General features: G+C 41.6%; 1 protein-coding gene and 1 non-coding gene across 2 annotated transcripts; one reads left to right on the forward strand and one right to left on the reverse strand.

The window, feature by feature from the left end:
- Window positions 1–4,010: 4,010 nt before the first annotated feature.
- LOC118492616 lies at window positions 4,011–4,117 on the reverse strand. The gene has a single exon (XR_004894620.1). It is a non-coding gene; the product is annotated as a small nucleolar RNA R71 (small nucleolar RNA).
- Window positions 4,118–5,167: 1,050 nt separating this feature from the next.
- On the forward strand, window positions 5,168–6,298 carry LOC110942789. The gene has a single exon (XM_022184554.1). The coding sequence runs from the start codon at window positions 5,168–5,170 to the stop codon at window positions 6,296–6,298; it is 1,131 nt and encodes a 376-aa protein (XP_022040246.1).
- Window positions 6,299–18,320: the final 12,022 nt, after the last annotated feature.

Here is an 18,320-nt window from a genome sequence, read left to right on the forward strand (position 1 = left end):
TTTAAAGCTTTTATTAAAACAATAATCTTTTTTGGGTCCCACCACACCCCCACTTCTTCTTCTACCTCTTGTCTCTCTGTATCTCTCCTGCATAACAACCACCGTCCATCACCACCTCCACCACCATCAATCCCCACCACCTCCACTACCATCAAACCACAACTCTTATCCTGATTTACTGTAATCACCTAAAACGCGTTTAAAAACATTTGGTCAGTAGGAAATATTGGTGAGTTCATTCAGTTGTTCAAAAACACATTTGTTATAATTACGTATCAAGAGTTTTTACATTTGCTTATATCTATGATTTACTCAAATCAGTATTTGTCATGTTGGTAGTTACAATGATTTTGGTCATATCACTATTGATCATTCTTTCAACTAGTGATGCTGGACTAGTAGTGTATACAAAACCCCACATACTGGCAGTAATTTTAGATTACAAACACTTAATCACTATAAGTGTAACTGAAAACATTTAGGGTTTTGCAAAGAATTTTGATAAAAAGAAAGAATGACTCACCTTGTTAGCATATAGTGTTGATTTAACAGGCCTCTTGGTTTTGAGCCTTCTAATAGTTAAGCATCTATTTATAATTCTGAATCTTCTGGTAGTTAAGCATCTATTTTGATTGTAAGATTATAGTTCTAAGCTTTGTGATAGTTAAACATTTAGTATAACAGAGTAGAATACGTATTAGTGTAAAACCAAATCAATCCTGACGATGGTCAGGAGATCAGAACCATAACGTAAGTCAACAAAGTATAGTCTTATTCAGACAACACTTTGGCATTCGTTAGTTGGTTCCCGGATCGATCAGACAGAACATCGTATCGGTGATTATTGGTTAGAACACCAACATATAGAGATAAGAAGAAAAAGAATGAGCAAAGAAAAATGAATCCTAAGCTTCCTATTTATAGGTAAGGAATATGTCTTACCCCATATAAATCTTCCCCAGGTGTTATCTACCCATATATACCTTCCTTAGTTGTTATCTACCCATATACACCTTCCCAGTTGTTATATACACATATACACACTCACTAGTTAAATATTTCCTTAGATAAACCTTCTTTGGATATTAAGTTATTAAACTTACTTAACCGATTAATTAACTTACTTAGCTAATTAATTAACTGACTTAGCTTACTTAGATATTAAGTTTTCTTATTGTCACACCCCAACCGATGGCGGAATCACTGGGGTGCGACACTAGGCGAATCAGATTGCTCAAAAGAATCCATAACAACTATTCATTACCAATATTTTAAAGGTTCATCATCCCATACTAACGAACAAATATTCAACAAACAGTCTTTACAGATAACGAGTTCTCATAAACAAAACTTGATCCGACAACCTAGATTTTTATTAGATGAGTTTCTAGACTTCCTATCTTGTTTGCAGCATAACAATCCATCAACCTGTCCCATATGTTAAAACAAAAGTCAATACATAAAGTAAAGGTGACTACACAAGTTTGCATAGATATAGTATAAAGACGTTCACGCATAACTAGCATGTAACACGTAACGGGCGAAGCATGTAAACTACCAACAATGATACATCCTAACCACGTGACTGCAAGTAGAGTATGCGCGTGATGTGTTGTAAAATACACATATTTGTCCCGTGTAAATTGTATAGTTTTTATATAATTTTTATTTGTTTTATTTAGTTTTTAGTATTAGATTACATTATTTGGTGTTTTGGCAGGTCCTGGCGCAAATGGAGCAGAAACGAGTAATAAACAAATAACCAGCCAGTTGAGTAGAGTAGACCATCAATGACTGAACTAAAATCGCCACTATTTTCCTTGATCGGGTCGAGCCCACCTATCTCTATATTATTATTATTTAAGGCCATAGATATCAAAGAAAAAAAAGTTATCATAATTCTTTTCGAAAAGCAACAGTGGAGGAATTGGCTATTTTTATTCAAGAAAATCATAGTGGAGGCTTCCTATTTTTCGGATGAAGTCTTAGTGGGCCGCTGAACATGTTAGAATGTTTTCGTAATTTGGCTTTGGGCCATAGGGCAACAAGCACAAAAGTGGTAGTCACCTATTATAATAGGAGATCATCATCAATAGATTGGAGTTAGACGGCTGAACAGTTCGACGAACAAGCAGGCTGCGATCAAGAGGAAAAAAAAAGAAAAGAAAGGATTGGTTCGAGCTTCAAGCCGCGATCAAGTTTCAAGTTCGGGTTTGCAATTTATTATTTTTGGTGTTGTTAAACTTTGTGTTTTACAAAATTATAAACATGTTTTGCTACTCGATTCAGACTTGTTTCTTTTTCATGACTATGATTCTTGGCTAAACTTTTCATACTACTTAGGTTGAGATGAACTAGAGGATTGTAATGCATTTGTGACATGTTTTCGGTTATTTGATGTGATTTACATAATTTTTCTTTGATATTGATCTTGATATTGCATGTTGGTATGTTTTGGTTATTTTATTAGTCAATAAATTCAGCGGTTTAGGTACGAAGAAATTCCCCCTAGACTTAGGATTTAATTTAATTCGTTGATCTTAGGATTTTCTGGTTAGGTATTGTGTTGAGAAATTGACCAAGTTGACTAATAATTAAAATCACTATATTAAAACTTGCATCCTCATCTTGTGACTCGAAAGACGATTAGGGTGAGCTAGGTTATTAGCAAATTATTGGTGGGTAGATTGGGTGACCGATAGCTCGGGCTCGTTTATTGCATCGTAATTAAGGTTTCCTAGGATTTTAATTATCAAAGTTGGGTTTGCTTTGCGATTTTGGGATCTTCTCTTAACATAACTGTCTCTGAGGTTAAAAGGATTCTATTTTCGTAGGATTTGGTATCGATAGCTCGAGCCGGTTCGTTCTAGCACTTCACATTTAGTCTTGCTTCTTCATTTGGGACATCTCTAGCGGGGGGTCAATTGAGGGAAATAGATATTTAGCCGTTATCATTGTCACATTAGCATTGCATGATTCTAGGGATTCGACACCTAGGTAGCCTTTACCTCATATATATTTGATCACAATTTGCTCGCGTGTTTGCTTCGTTTGTTGGCTTTGTTTCATACGTCTTCTTATTTAATTTAGTTATTATTTGATTATTAAAAATCACTTCCAATTCAAACTTAAAAATTGACTTTTTATTCGACAAAGGTTCATTATCTAGAGTTTGCATATAGTGTCCACGGATTGATATCCGGTCTTGCCATCTACACTACACTGTAACCGGTGCACTTGCCGATTGTGTGTGGTTTAGGTTGTGATTCCATTTTTAAAACTTGTTCGAATTCAATATATACATTTTCACACATCAAGTTTTTGGCGCCGTTGCCGGGGACACTTGCACTTTAGAGAACGACCCGAGTCGTCTATTTAGTTGTTTATTTGCTTTCATAGATTTTCATTGCCTTTAGGTGCCTTCTGCTTGCAATTTGTGCCTTTAGGGTTAGATTTCCTTTAGTATGTGTTTAAGTAGTTTTCTTCATTGTATGCACCACACTCGTTCACAGGGGCCACCTTCGTTTGCTGCTTCGTCTGAGCCCGAGCGAGATTTCCACGAGCGCCTTCGAACTTTCCGAGCTAGTCAGGTACACACTTCATATTCTGCTTTTACTATGGGTGACAACGAAGCCCCAGCTAGGAGAGTCGTTGCAGACTACGCCAGGCCGAACGCGGCCAATGCTCGTTCCAGCATTACCCGACCCGCTATCGGGGTTAATCGCTGGCAGATTCCACCCCAGATCATCACGATGGTTACGAACACCATCCAGTTCCACGGGTTACCTTCTGAGGACCCGAATGTCCATCTCTCGCGCTTTTCAGCTATTTGCGACACATTCCAGGAGCAAGGTGAAACCGAGGATGCCTGCAAGCTGCGTCTATTCCCATTTTCACTTGCTGATCGTGCTCATGCTTGGTTGGAATCCCTCCCTGCGGGATCCATTACTACCTGGGCCGGTATGAAAGAAAAATTCTTAGGCAAGTACTTTCCCCCTTCTAAAACCGCTCGTCTGAGGAGCCTGATCCAAGAGTTTCGCCAAAAGGAGGGAGATTCGTTCTACGAGACATGGGAGCGTTTCAAGGAGTTACTACTCAAGTGTCCTCATCATGGATTCGAGGATTGGGCTTTAGTTGACAGGTTCTATCATGGAGTGACGCCCACTACGAGAAATATGCTGAATACTACTGCTGGTGGCAATCTGCTGACCGCCAAGACACCTGATGAGTGCATGGATATGTTCGAGGATATAGCGATAAGTAGCTACGAGTTTCCTGAGTCTAGAGATTCATCCACTACACATAGAGGAGTGCACAAGGTCGATGAGGTCACCAGGATGCAAGCGCAGATCGACGCTTTGCAAAAGCAGGTGGGTGATATGAAGGTACAGAAGGAGCAGCTATGCGAGATATGCACTGGTAGGCATGACACAACCGCGTGTCCTATTGCTCCTACTGAGACACCAGAGCAGGTAGAGTTTGTGGGTAATCGAAATCAAGGAAATTTCAGGGAGCGTTACAATTCGAACTGGAAGAACCACCCAAACTTCAGCTGGAAGAACAACAACCCACCGGGGTTTCAGCCGCGTCAGAGTCTGTTTCAGGACGCAGGAGCAGGAGCGAGTTCGGGTACGAAGAACCCGACCATAGAGGAGATGCTGAGGCAAAACCAGGAGACATTAGCCCAGCAGACGCAGTTGCTGACACATTTCATCACGCGAGAGGATACTCGACATCAGGAGACACAGTCGAGGTTCATGGAGCACGAGACCTTCATGAAGAGTCAGAGCACTGCACTACAGAACTTGGAGAGAACAGTGGGTTCGCTGGCCGATCAGCTGAACCAGAGACCTCAAGGTGGTCTCCCTAGTAGCACTGTTGGAAATCCGAACGCCACTGCGAAGGCTGTTACTACGAGGAGTGGTCGAGGAGCTGTAGAGGTCGAGCCGGTAGTCAATGAGGACCCGGAGGTCGACGAGGAGATTGAGATGGAGACACCAGCTGGCAAAGTGCACCCTAGGCTGCGCCCAGCAAGTACAGCACAGTCCAGCGGGTCTCCAGTAGAGAAGAAGGAGCCAGAGAAGGAGCCGATGAGGGTGTATAAGCCGACACCCCTTACCCTGGTAGGTTAGTGAAGGGAAAGGACGCGGAGCAGTATGGTCACTTCATGGAGATGCTGAAGAAGCTACATGTGAACATCCCGTTCGTTGAGGCTTTGGCGAAGATGCCAAAGTATGCGAAGTTTTTGAAGGATCTTCTTACGAATAAGAAGAAATTAGAGGATCTGTCGACTGTCACCCTGAGCGAGGAGTGTTCTGCCGTCTTGCAGAACAAGCTGCCGAAGAAAGTGTCTGATCCTGGTAGCTTTACCATCCCATGTCTGATTGGGAATCTTACTGTCAGCAATGCGCTTGCTGACCTAGGTGCTAGCATAAACCTCATGCCCTATTCCATATTCGCTAAGCTTGACCTAGGAGAGCCTTCCCCTACGCGCATGAGTATTCAGCTCGCCGATCGATCAGTGAAGTATCCTAGGGGCATCGTGGAGAACATGTTGGTGAAAGTCGACAAGTTCGTATTTCCCGTGGACTTTGTCATTCTCGACATGGATGAGGACTCTGAGGTCCCCTTGATCTTAGGTCGTCCATTCCTTGCCACTGCACGAGCAGTCATTGACGTATATGATGGCAAGTTGACTCTTCGTGTCGATAAAGATGAGGTCACTTTTGATATCCAACATTCTATGAGGCACACCCGTCAGCATGATGACACTCTTTACTTTATTGATACTCTCATGTCACATGTGGGTGGCCTTCTCAGCGAGATTTGTGGGAGAGATGCGTCTGATACGCATGATGCGAGTATGGATGATCAGGGGAGTAAGGTCACTGAGTTAGATGTTGAGCAGGACCCTCTGTTGCAGGCTACCGAGCCTTCCCCTAGATTCGAGGTGTTTGAGGTCATCGAGGAGGAGGAGATCCCGAAAGAGAGACCGTCTGTTGAGGCACCCCCGCCCCTGGAGTTGAAGGAGTTGCCATCTCATCTGGAGTACGCATTCTTGGGCGAGGGATCTCAGTTACCCGTCATCATTTCTGCTGGACTTACGGATGAGGAGAAGAAGAAGCTGATGAGTGTTTTGAGAGAGCATAGGCAGGCTATTGCGTGGAAGCTAATGGACATCAAGGGTATTAACCCTTCGTTTTGCACGCACAAGATCTTGATGGAAGAGGAGTTCAAGCCGGTGGTTCAGCCTCAGAGAAGGCTAAACCCTAATATGCAGGATGTAGTGAAGAAATAGGTGATTAAGTTCTGGATGCAGGACTGATTTACCCGATTTCGGACTCTGCATGGGTGAGTCCCGTCCAGGTGGTCCCCAAGAAGGGGGGTATGACAGTGGTCGTCAACGATAGGAATGAGTTGATACCCACCCGGACCGTCACCGGCTGGCGAGTTTGCATAGATTATCGCAGACTCAACGATGCCACGCGCAAGGATCACTTTCTTTTGCCATTCATTGATCAGATGCTGGAGCGACTGTCAGGACAGCAGTTCTATTGCTTTCTTGATGGATTCTCAGGTTATTTCCAGATCCCTATTGCACCAAAGGATCAGGAAAAGACCACATTTACATGCCCTTTTGGCACCTTCGCGTATCGACGCATGCCATTTGGGTTATGTAACGCTCCAGCCACATTTCAGCGTTGTATGGTGGCGATTTTTCACGAGTTGATCGAGGACTCCATGGAGGTGTTCATGGATGACTTTTCTGTGTTTGGGAGTTCCTTCGATCATTGTCCGCGTAATCTCGAGCGTGTGCTTACTCGATGCGAGGAGACGAACCTGATGCTTAACTGGGAGAAGTGTCATTTTATGGTTCAAGAGGGGATTGTGCTAGGGCACAAGATTTCACAGGTGGGGCTTGAGGTTGATCAAGCCAAGGTTGATGTTATTTCCAAGCTCCCGCCACCTACTTCTGTGAAATCAATTCGGAGTTTCTTGGGTCATGCGGGATTCTATCGCCGTTTCATCCGCGACTTTTCGAAGATTGCTCACCCGATGACCCAGCTGCTAGAGAAGGATAGGCCATTCATATTCGACGATGAGTGTTTGAGGGCCTTCGAGCTGATTAGGGAGAGGTTAGTGAGTGCTCCTATTCTGATTGCTCCCGATTGGAGCCTCCCATTTGAGATCATGTGCGATGCCAGCGACTTTGCTGTTGGGGCCCTTCTAGGGCAGCGTAGGGAGAAACACTTTCATCCCATTTACTACGCTAGCAAGACCCTAAACGACGCCCAAGAAAACTACACCACGACGGAGAAGGAGTTGCTGGCAGTCGTATTCGCGTGCGACAAATTCCGTTCCTATCTTGTGCTATCGAGACTGTTATTTTCACAGATCATGCGGCTCTTCGTTACTTGTTTGCGAAGAAGGATGCGAAGCCTAGGCTTATTCGATGGATTTTGCTGCTTCAGGAGATTGACCTAGAGATTAGGGACAAGAAGGGGGCTGAGAACGTAGCTGCTGATCATCTGTCGAGATTGGAGAGCCCCGAGATAGAGAAAACTCGGGAGGATAGGATTGGGGATGAGTTTCCCCATGAGGCGTTGATGTTTTTGAAAGCCCACGAGGAAGGCTTTCCCTGGTTCGCTGATCTGGCGAATTACTTGTCTACAGGTGACCTTGTGGAGGGCATGACGTGTCAGCAAAAGAAGAAATTCTTTGCGGATGTCAAGCACTACATTTGGGAGGATCCGTACTTATTTAGGATCGGTGCGGACCAGGTTATTAGGAGATGCGTGTTTGGGTCCGAGTCGCGCAGCATTTTGCGACATTGTCATGAGGGACCGACTAGTGGCCATTATGGTGCTGCTTATACCGCCAAACGCGTGTTTGATGCGGGTTTTTATTGGCCGACCATCTTTAAGGACGCACATGAGTTTGTGCGAAGCTGTGATGCCTGTCAGAGGACAGGAAATATCTCATCCCGTAATGAGATGCCCCAAAACCCCATTCAGGTGGTTGAGGTCTTTGATATTTGGGGTATCGATTTTATGGGTCCGTTCCCTATGTCGAGAGGGAACCGATACATCCTAGTCGTAGTTGATTACGTTTCTAAGTGGGTGGAGGCAGAGGCCTTGCCTACGAACGATGCTAGGGTTGTTGTGAGATTCTTGCAGAGATTGTTTGCTAGGTTCGGGACACCGAAGTCCTTGATATCTGATCGAGGCACCCACTTCTGCAATGCACAGATGGAGAAGGTCTTGAAACGCTATGGGGTGACCCATCGGCTTTCGACAGCTTATCATCCACAAACTAGTGGGCAGGTGGAAAATTCGAACAGAGGGATAAAGAGGATCTTGGAGAAAACTGTCGGAAACAGCCGCATTGATTGGTCCGAGAAGTTGGATGACGCTCTGTGGGCTTTCCGTACTGCGTACCGGACGCCTATTGGGACCAGACCCTTTAGGTTAGTTTATGGGAAAGCGTGTCATCTACCGGTTGAGCTAGAGCATCGTGCATACTGGGCACTGAAGGCAGTCAATCTGGACTTGCCAGCTGCGGGTAAAAACCGTTTTCTTCAACTTCACGAGTTAGAGGAGTTACGCGATGAGGCGTATGAGAAGTCGTGGGCATATCAAGAGCGTACTAAGGCGTTGCACGACAGACACTTGAAGCAAGTGAAAGAGTTCAAGTGTGGGGAAAAGGTGTTGCTATACAACTCCCGGTTGAAGCTGTTCCCGGGAAAGTTGAAATCGCGTTGGCATGGACCGTATGTGGTCACGCAGGTTTACCCATACGGAACAGTAGAGGTTGAGAATGAGGAGGGTCAGAGGTTTAAGGTAAATGGTCATCGCTTAAAGCATTTCGTCGAGGGACCAGCTGAGGAGAGAGAGGAGGAGGTACTCCACCTCCCGCTTGTTAGCACGTGAGAGTTGGTTTGCGTACTCGGATGTTCGTCCGAGTTGTAGAGTTTGTATGATTTTTAGTAGTATTTATTTTATTTTTATCTTTTGTGTACATGAGTCTAAATTAGTTGGTTTGAGTCAGTTTTTGTCTTTTTTTTTAGAGTTAGTACTGCTTTGGTTTTGCTTGTTTTTGTTGATGCAGGTTTGAATATGTACCACCCGTACTCAATCTCCATTCGGGTGAGTTTGGAGCTGCGTTTCGAATATCCGGCATTTACCGAGCTTGTCAGTTAGAGTCAAAGCTGATCGCGAAGGAAATGCTATACGATCGTGTACGAGTTCGGATTGAAGACACGCGCAGCTGGCACTGATTTTTATCCTAACCAGCTAAGTTCTTTCCAATTCGTTATCTTTTTATTTTGTATATTATTTTAGGTTTTATTTCTTATTTATTTTAGTTATCTTTCACCCTACATTGGGGACAATGTAAATTTTAAGTGTGGGGATGGGAGACTACGTCTTTTTAGGTAGTTTTGAGTTAAAAAAAATCAAATAAAAAAATGAAAAATTGAAAAACGAAAAAAAAATGGTTTTGTGAGTCCCGGTCTTTAGCGCATAGAAAACGAAAAACCTTTTCAAAGCATCGGTCAAAAGCGGTTTAATTGTCGAATCTACGAGTCGGAGAGCACTTGTTTCTTTAAGTTGCGGGATAGTAGGTTGATTGAATCAGTTTTTTTTGGAGTAAAAGGGTTTGGGATGCCTAGGATGGTGGATGGTGCCGGAGAGTTAATTGATTATGCATTGTTGATATCGGTAGCCCTTATTTTCCACATGATAGTGAGATTTGAGCCTTACATGTCATATATATATGATCACTATTTTCGTTTCATGTGTGTTTACCAACTTGTTGCATTACTTTAGAACTTGTGCGTTTTGATACAGTTTGAGACCTTCGGTTAGGGTTTAACATGGATATGATAGAGGCATTAGGATCACCTTGTTTGTGTTACCTTTGTGTTTGACCTGTTTCATCATTACCCTTAGATACACCACTTCGAGCCTAGCCATTCGTTTGTTACCCGTTTGTGATATGATAGCCGGATCGCGTTATGTGATTATTATATATGAAAAAAAAAATGAAAAACGAAAAAAAAAGAGAGAAAATTGAAAATTGAAAAAAAAAGAAAAAAAGTAGAATAAAGTTGTAGGTCAAAATGACCAATATGTTAGTATTTTGTTTCGTGCATATCCGGTTTTTCGTGTGTTTACGTGTTTAGCCATATATTCCCAAAATGAAAAAAAATGAAAAAAAAAACCTACCTTTAGCCCTTACCTACCCAATAAAGCCCTCTTGATCCATGTTAAATCTTAACAAATAGGTGGAAATCTAATTGACGTACAAGCTTATGATAGTATGCTTCATAGTTTGGTTTTGAGAGTTCACTCAAAATTACATATTTATCAGCCGAGAGATGAGTGATATTGTGAGGGGTATTGACATTGTATGATTGGTTGCTCGAGGGTAAGAAAAGCTTGATTAGGTAGGCCCGTTTTTTATATAAATGTTACGATTCGTCAACCTTTTGAACGATGTAAGTCTTGTGAAACTGTTGTGTTTGATGACTTTGTAGTTAGCGTTATAACTTGTTCGAGATTTACGTTTTTGTTAAAGTGTTTGAGTTAGACATGCTGCTTAGGATTTTGCTTAGGGACAAACAAAAGGTTAAGTGTGGGGATATGTGATGTATTGTAAAATACACATATTTGTCCCGTGTAAATTGTATAGTTTTTGTATAATTTTTATTTGTTTTATTTAGTTTTTAGTATTAGATTACATTATTTGGTGTTTTGGCAGGTCCTGGCGCAAATGGAGCAGAAACGAGTAATAAACAAATAACCAGCCAGTTGAGTAGAGTAGACCGTCAATGACTGAACTAAAATCGCCACTATTTTCCTTGATCGGGTCGAGCCCACCTATCTCTATATTATTATTATTTAAGGCCATAGATATCAAAGAAAAAAAAGTTATCATAATTCTTTTCGAAAAGCAACAGTGGAGGAATTGGCTATTTTTATTCAAGAAAATCATAGTGGAGGCTTCCTATTTTTCGGATGAAGTCTTAGTGGGACGCTGAACATGTTAGAATGTTTTCGTAATTTGGCTTTGGGCCATAGGGCAACAAGCACAAAAGTGGTAGTCACCTATTATAATAGGAGATCATCATCAATAGATTGGAGTTAGACGGCTGAACAGTTCGACGAACAAGCAGGCTGCGATCAAGAGGAAAAAAAAGAAAAGAAAGGATTGGTTCGAGCTTCAAGCCGCGATCAAGTTTCAAGTTCGGGTTTGCAATTTATTATTTTTGGTTTTGTTAGACTTTGTGTTTTACAAAATTATAAACATGTTTTGCTACTCGATTCAGACTTGTTTCTTTTTCATGACTATGATTCTTGGCTAAACTTTTCATACTACTTAGGTTGAGATGAACTAGAGGATTGTAATGCGTTTGTGACATGTTTTCGGTTATTTGATGTAATTTACATAACTTTTCTTTGATATTGATCTTGATATTGCATGTTGGTATGTTTTGATTATTTTATTAGTCAATAAATTCAGCAGTTTAGATACGAAGAAATTACCCCTAGACTTAGGATTTAATTTAATTCGTTGATCTTAGGATTTTCGGGATAGGTATTGTGTTGAGAAATTGACCAAGTTGACTAATAATTAAAATCACTATATTAAAACTTGCATCCTCATCTTGTGACTCGAAAGACGATTAGGGTGAGCTAGGTTATTAGCTAATTATTGGTGGGTAGATTGGGTGACCGATAGCTCGGGCTCGTTTATTGCATCGTAATTAAGGTTTCCTAGGATTTTAATTATCAAAGTTGGGTTTGCTTTGCGATTTTGGGATCTTCTCTTAACATAACTGTGTCTGAGGTTAAAAGGATTCTATTTTCGTAGGATTTGGTATCGATAGCTCGAGCCGGTTCGTTCTGGCACTTCACATTTAGTCTTGCTTCTTCATTTGGGACATCTCTAGAGGGGGGTCAATTGAGGGAAATAGATATTTAGCCGTTATCATTGTCACATTAGCATTGCATGATTCTAGGGATTCGACACCTAGGTAGCCTTTATCTCATATATATTTGATCACAATTTGCTCGCGTGTTTGCTTCGTTTGTTGGCTTTGTTTCATACGTCTTCTTATTTAATTTAGTTATTATTTAATTATTAAAAGTCACTTCCAATTCAAACTTAAAAATTGACTTTTTATTCGACAAAGGTTCATTATCTAGAGTTTGCATATAGTGTCCACGGATTGATATCCAGTCTTGCCATCTACACTACACTGCGACCGGTGCACTTGCCGATTGTGTGTGGTTTAGGTTGTGATTCCATTTTTAAAACTTGTTCGAATTCAATATATACATTTTCACACATCAGCGCGACACATGTTCACCGAAGCGAACACGTGAAGTAAAGTATGTGATCCTTAGCAACCCCTGACAAATCAGGTGTTGAGTCCAAACTATAGTACTATCGTTGCTAAAGGCGGTCGGGCAAGTAATCACTGTATAAGCATAACAACAAGCATTCAACTAATCACGTATAGCATGAGGGAGCGGTTAGCGTTTGTAGAATGTTCACGTTGTGTGTGGTGTTTTTGGTAGAGAACGTATGTAACACCCAAAAGTGCGTTAAACGAAAAAGGGTTCAAGTATACTCACAGTGCGTGTCTTACAGATAAACACGTTCTGAATGGATTGAAGGGAGCGTTGGATCAGCCTGCGTACGGGGACAGAATGCGTAAGTCTTCCAGAGTGCTGAAACGGTCGAAATCGAAGTGTCGGTGGGAAACAGAAGCTTCGTACAAAGGTGGGTCTTCGTACACGTGTTGCTTCCGTTGTCCAAAATCGAGTGTGCTTCGCGTCTTCTTCGGAAAATCGAGTGTTCATCCCTCCAACCTTAAGCTATTGATTGAACTTAGAGTAAAAGAGGTCTTTGGTTAAGTCACAAGTGAGAATCGGGCTGTTAGGTGCGAAGTCAGTGCCTTCGTACGAAGGCATTTCCTTCGTACGAAGCCATGAGTGCCTTCTGGGCTTTGCACAGAAGAGTCCAGTTCACAAACGTGGCTGTTCTTGGCATTTGGAGCTGCATTTTCGCCTGAATCAGACGGGTTCTTGAGTCCTTTTCATGCTGGTTTTGACATTATCTCGTTCCACTATTCAGTGAATGAAATACATGCCGTTTTAGGTCCGTTTTAGGGTGAAAATTAAGTTTAAAAGAGTTCTTAGAGATTTTCACTTAGATCTAGCACTTGGAGAGTGTGAAATCAGCAGATTTCTAACTTGGGAAACCAAGGTTAGGCCCAATACACCAGGTTAAGTGTAGATCAGTGATAAAAGAAGAAGATTTGATGAAAAAGATGAAGGTTTTTGTAAAAAACATAGAAGTTATGATGAAAAAGATGAAGTTCAAATAAAAGATGAAGTTTAGTTGGAAAACATAAGAGGTTAGATGAAATCGAAGTGATTCTTGTGGAAAATCGAAGTGGAAAACATTGTGTAATTGAATAAAACTGTTAAATCTTATTTGAAATTGGTCGGACAACAATTCGGCAGAGTTTCGGTATGAAATCAGCAAGTGAGAATGAATGAGGAGGGGCTTGGGTATTTATAGAGGAGGTGGGATCGCACAAGGACCTTGGTTCTAACCAGCTGCCTTCGTACGAGGCTGCTTGGCTTTGTTCGAAGGTGCTATTTTATGCAACTTTGTTTTCGTTTTGCGTGTAGGAAGCTCGTTTAATGTGTTTTGTTACGTTAGTTAGTATTGGTATGTTAAGTATTTTATCGAGGTAGCAAGTATTGCGTTGCGTTGCGTTTCGAGTGCGATAAATCGAGTTGCGGGTATAATCCATAACACAATAAGCACACACAAGTAAGGCATACAAGAACACACATCATAACATTACTACTACAATTAACAGCGTTTGCGATTAGCGAGTTAGCGCGATAAGCGAGTGCGAAGGCGGGAGTGGTTACCGAACAAACAAACACACTCGGTAATTAAAATAGCATAATTCTTTGTAATTCGTGTTGCCTAAGCGTCTGCGAGTATAAAGTGTTTAAACGTGCAGCGGTGCGGTGTGATGAAAATGTATTTAGTATAACATAACCCTTTATTTATATCGAATCTCAGAGTACAAGATAGTTACAAATCGAAGCAAGTCGTAAACAGATAACAATCCGAAAAGTCGGGTTGTTACACCTATTAAGTTTCCTTAACCATTAAGTTTACTTAACCACTAAGTTTACTGGTTTAGCATCCCCCTGGTTATGAATTCTAATTTCTAGATACAATGAAACTCGTATTAGCGTATTAACCCAATTCAACTTTAACGATAATCACGAGATCAAAACCCACAACGAATGACAAAGTATAGCCGTATACAGGCAGCACTTAAACATCCTTTGGCTTGGTTTCAATCAATCGAACAGGGTACAGTACCAGTGATTCGAGTTAGTACTCTGATTACGGACAGAGTTTCGGGGTTTAGGGGCTACAGGTAAAGAAACAACAGAACGAGAGAGAAGGAATATCGATTTCAGAGATCGAAATGTGCAATTGAATGAGTCCCAGACCCAACCTTTATATAGGCCAGGTTAGACTCTCCCGCGCGTCGCGGTAGAGGACATGATATCCTCCATGTGGCGTGGGGAGTGTTGACCTCGCCTAGTCCTGCCACGTGTCCTAGGTAGGTTTGACACGTGACGCCTCGACGTGACACGTGTCCTTGACCGCCTTTTTCGCCCAATCGCGCGTTTTTCTCAATTTTCGTGCTGATACTTATTGCGTATGTTCGGGTTTTGATCTCAATTGGTTCAGTTTATAATTACGTGTTTAGTAAGGGTACTTTTATGCGGGTTGGTTCGTCAACCGTCAAGTTTTCTAGATTGAGTATACAAATTTCATTGCGCGCATTTGGGGTTTTGATTACGGGTTGTCGTCGGGAATATTTTTGAGGGTTGTTACATCGCGCCTTCGGTTTCGAAGGTTGATCAACGGCTAGACTCGCCATTTGCTTCCCTTTTGTTCGTTTGGAGGTTTGGGGTTGTGTTTCCGGCACATATTCTTCAATCTCATCTTCTACGGGTTGAGACGATCCTACTGGTGGCGGTGAAGGTTGTGGTTGCGATTGATATTGCGAGTTAAACGAGTTCCGCATTAATATTTGTTGCATCGATTGCATTTGGTTCATTTGAGTGAAAGCATTAGGGTTTTGTTGGAAACTCGAAAAAGAAAATTACGATGCCGACCAACTTGAATCCATCGTTAGATAGTAGCCGGGTACCGAGAAAACGTTTTGGTTCGGGTTTGGGTTGTTTTGATTGTATGGATCTATGGCTAAAATTTTATAAAAGTTGAAGAATTGTATAAGAGAGAGAGAGAGAGAGAGATATTGGGTTGATTTGGTTTGAAAAGTGAGGTAAATTATTATTATTTATAAAGAAATTAAATAATTTTTTATTGGAAACTAACCGTTAATAACGGCTATATTTTTGAAGAGAGGCCCGACACTATTGTCTTTGGGGTGGCGGAGAAGACGGGGACGCCCCGAGGGGGCGGTGTGCAAGAACGGCGCCGCACCTAGCCGGCCCAGGGACTTCTCCAAACCGATCAGCCTTATTGGTTGTTTGCACCCATATGTGCATCCCAAATGATTTAAAATCAAGTATCATTTTTTTTATTATATATTACAATTGTTATAACGGTACATTGTAGTACATGAGATTGCAGTTATTAGGATTGTTGTTTCAACTTTGGATGATCGTGTTTGATAGTGAGAGAGGACGAGTGTTACGAAAAGGGAGGAGTTGCTAGATCATAACATTACTTGCAACCATCATTGCCTTCTTTGACCACACGGTAACCATTGCCTCCTCCCTTTTCCTAACACTTGTTCCTCTCTCAGACCATGTGTAGTGGTTAAATAAAATAATGTCCCCAGCATGAGGCATTATTCGACACGTGACAGTCCAGTCAGCATGGGGCATTATTCCAAAAGTGACGTAGTGGGGCATTATTCCAATAACGCCCATACAATCATTTCACAATTATTATTTTTTAATTTAAAACATAAAAAACTTCATTAATTTAAAATAAAAATTACACTACTTAAAATAAAATAAAAAAAACTGAAAATAAAAAAACTGAAAATAAAAAAAAAACTGAAAAAAAAATAAAGTTAAAAAAAAGAAGATGATCTAGAGTCCATATTTTTCTCGAATTTTTTGGCGACGCATTTGCGCAAGGATCAACGCATCGCCTTGGAGGTAGTCGATAGGTTTGGACAAAAACTCAATGTCCTTTTCCATTTGCCTCGCCTCTTGCATCTCGTTAAACTTTTTGGTTTCGGCCACTCGTTCTTTCATAATCTCATAACGTTGGTGGCCGAGGTCACGAATGTCTTGGAGACGACGGTTCATCTCCTCGAAATCTTCCTTTAACTCGAGATTGGAAGACGACTCGACCGTTTTTTTCCCGGTTCGCTGATCCTTTCTTCTACCGGGCGGTCGGGTCAACTCTTCTTCAAGTTCCTCGCCAACGTCCACCACCTCATTTAGATCGACATTGCGGGCATCCGATGTCGATGTTTCAGGGTCAACGGAGGATGATGTTTTTGACCGTTTAGCTCGACGTCTACTACTAGACGTCATGGTACCTACTAGCGCCCACTTTGGACTTTTTCGTAGTAGATCCCAACACTTATAGTACGTGAAAGGGCATTTCGTTTTCTCGAACTCGTCCAAAGTCCTCGTTAAAACCCCGACGTCAGCTTCACCGCTCGCGCGATTATCGAAGTTACGTTGGTACACTTCTTGGAATGCATGACACTTGTTGTTGATGTCGGTCCATTTGCTAGAAATGGAATCTTTGTCCCGTTGTTCGCCTTGACCCCACGTGCTATAAAAGAGTGCACAAACCCTATCCCAAAAAACGGGGTCCGTTTGAAAGTTTGCTACAAATTTAAAAAATAAAAGTAAAAATATAAGTTGTATGTTAAAAATAAAAGTAAAAATATAAGTAAAAAATAAGTAAAAAAAATATAAAAGTTACCAGTTTCGTGGTCCTCCGAAATGTCGAGCCACGCCCGAGTCAACGTGAATTCCTCGTCCTTCGTCCATTTAAGGTGAGTTTTTGTACGTCGAGGTTCGTCCTTTTCCTTCTTCTTATGCGACCTTCTGCCGCGTTTCGATTTCTCTTGCACCAGTTCGGGTTGCGTCTCCGGCACGACATCGACATCGGGTTCAGATTCGGCTTGTTGTTGTGACGGTTGCGACCCGCCGGCTTGACCATAGCCGAAGGTGGGAGGCACGAACGGAGTGGCGCCACTCAAGTAAGCCGCGTACGTTAACATGCACGGGTCCATTTCTTGAAGGTTAAACGTGTGTTGCGGTTGTGTTGTGTTCGGGTTCATGGGTCTTGCGGGGATACCAAAGGGGGGTCGGTATGGATGCATGTTTGTATAAAATATAAAACAAGTAGGAGAGAAAGTGTAAGTTTTTTTATAAAAAAGTAGGAGAAAGTGGGTGATATTTATATAGTGGGTAAATTTTGGAATTAAAAAAAAAATAAATAAACAATTGACCGTTGGCAACGGTCATGTCTCTCGCCCCTATGCAAATTCAGCGTTTTATTTAAAACGCCAACAACATTTTTTTTCAAAAAAAAAAAACGCCTAAACACGCCTAGTGTAATGGGGGGGGGGGGGCGTTTTACGGTGTTTTTTTTCAATTTTTTTTAAAATACCGCCCCACTACGGGTGGTCTCACTATCAACCGAATTTTTTCTTTTTTTAAACCCGTACCCGGTCTATACCCATTGGGCTTCGGGTATACTCGGCCCGTATGTATCAGGTATTTTTTACCATCCCTAGATATAAAGTTCCCTTCAACCATCATATAATGAAAAATTGTCATTTCAAGTCCAAAAATAAAATAAAATAAAATAAAATAACATATGAATCCTTCCGGTTTTACCAACCTATCTATTTTCCTACCATCTATCCCTCTCATAACCATTTAGCACCATGTTCGAGCTCGAAAAAACGTGCCTTTTGGCCTTAACGAAATTGGATATTGGGCTCACTAAAGGTCTAAACCTAATACCAATGGGCTAATAACCAATCTAAACCATAAAAATAGTTTTGTAAGTGAACCTATGTTGGTGTTTGTATGAGTATACCCTATTAATTTATTTATTTTTACATATACATATTGGAGTTTTTTTTTTAAAAAATTACGTGCCCTTTGAAATATCAAGCCCTGGCCGGTGGTCCTCCCCGCACACCTTCCAGACCAGCCATGAGCATCATCATTCAATTCTTGGAGGATCACTCGACTGGA

The sequence above is a fragment of the Helianthus annuus genome, chromosome 5, assembly GCF_002127325.2.
Source record: "Helianthus annuus cultivar XRQ/B chromosome 5, HanXRQr2.0-SUNRISE, whole genome shotgun sequence".
Classification (NCBI taxonomy): domain Eukaryota; kingdom Viridiplantae; phylum Streptophyta; class Magnoliopsida; order Asterales; family Asteraceae; genus Helianthus; species Helianthus annuus.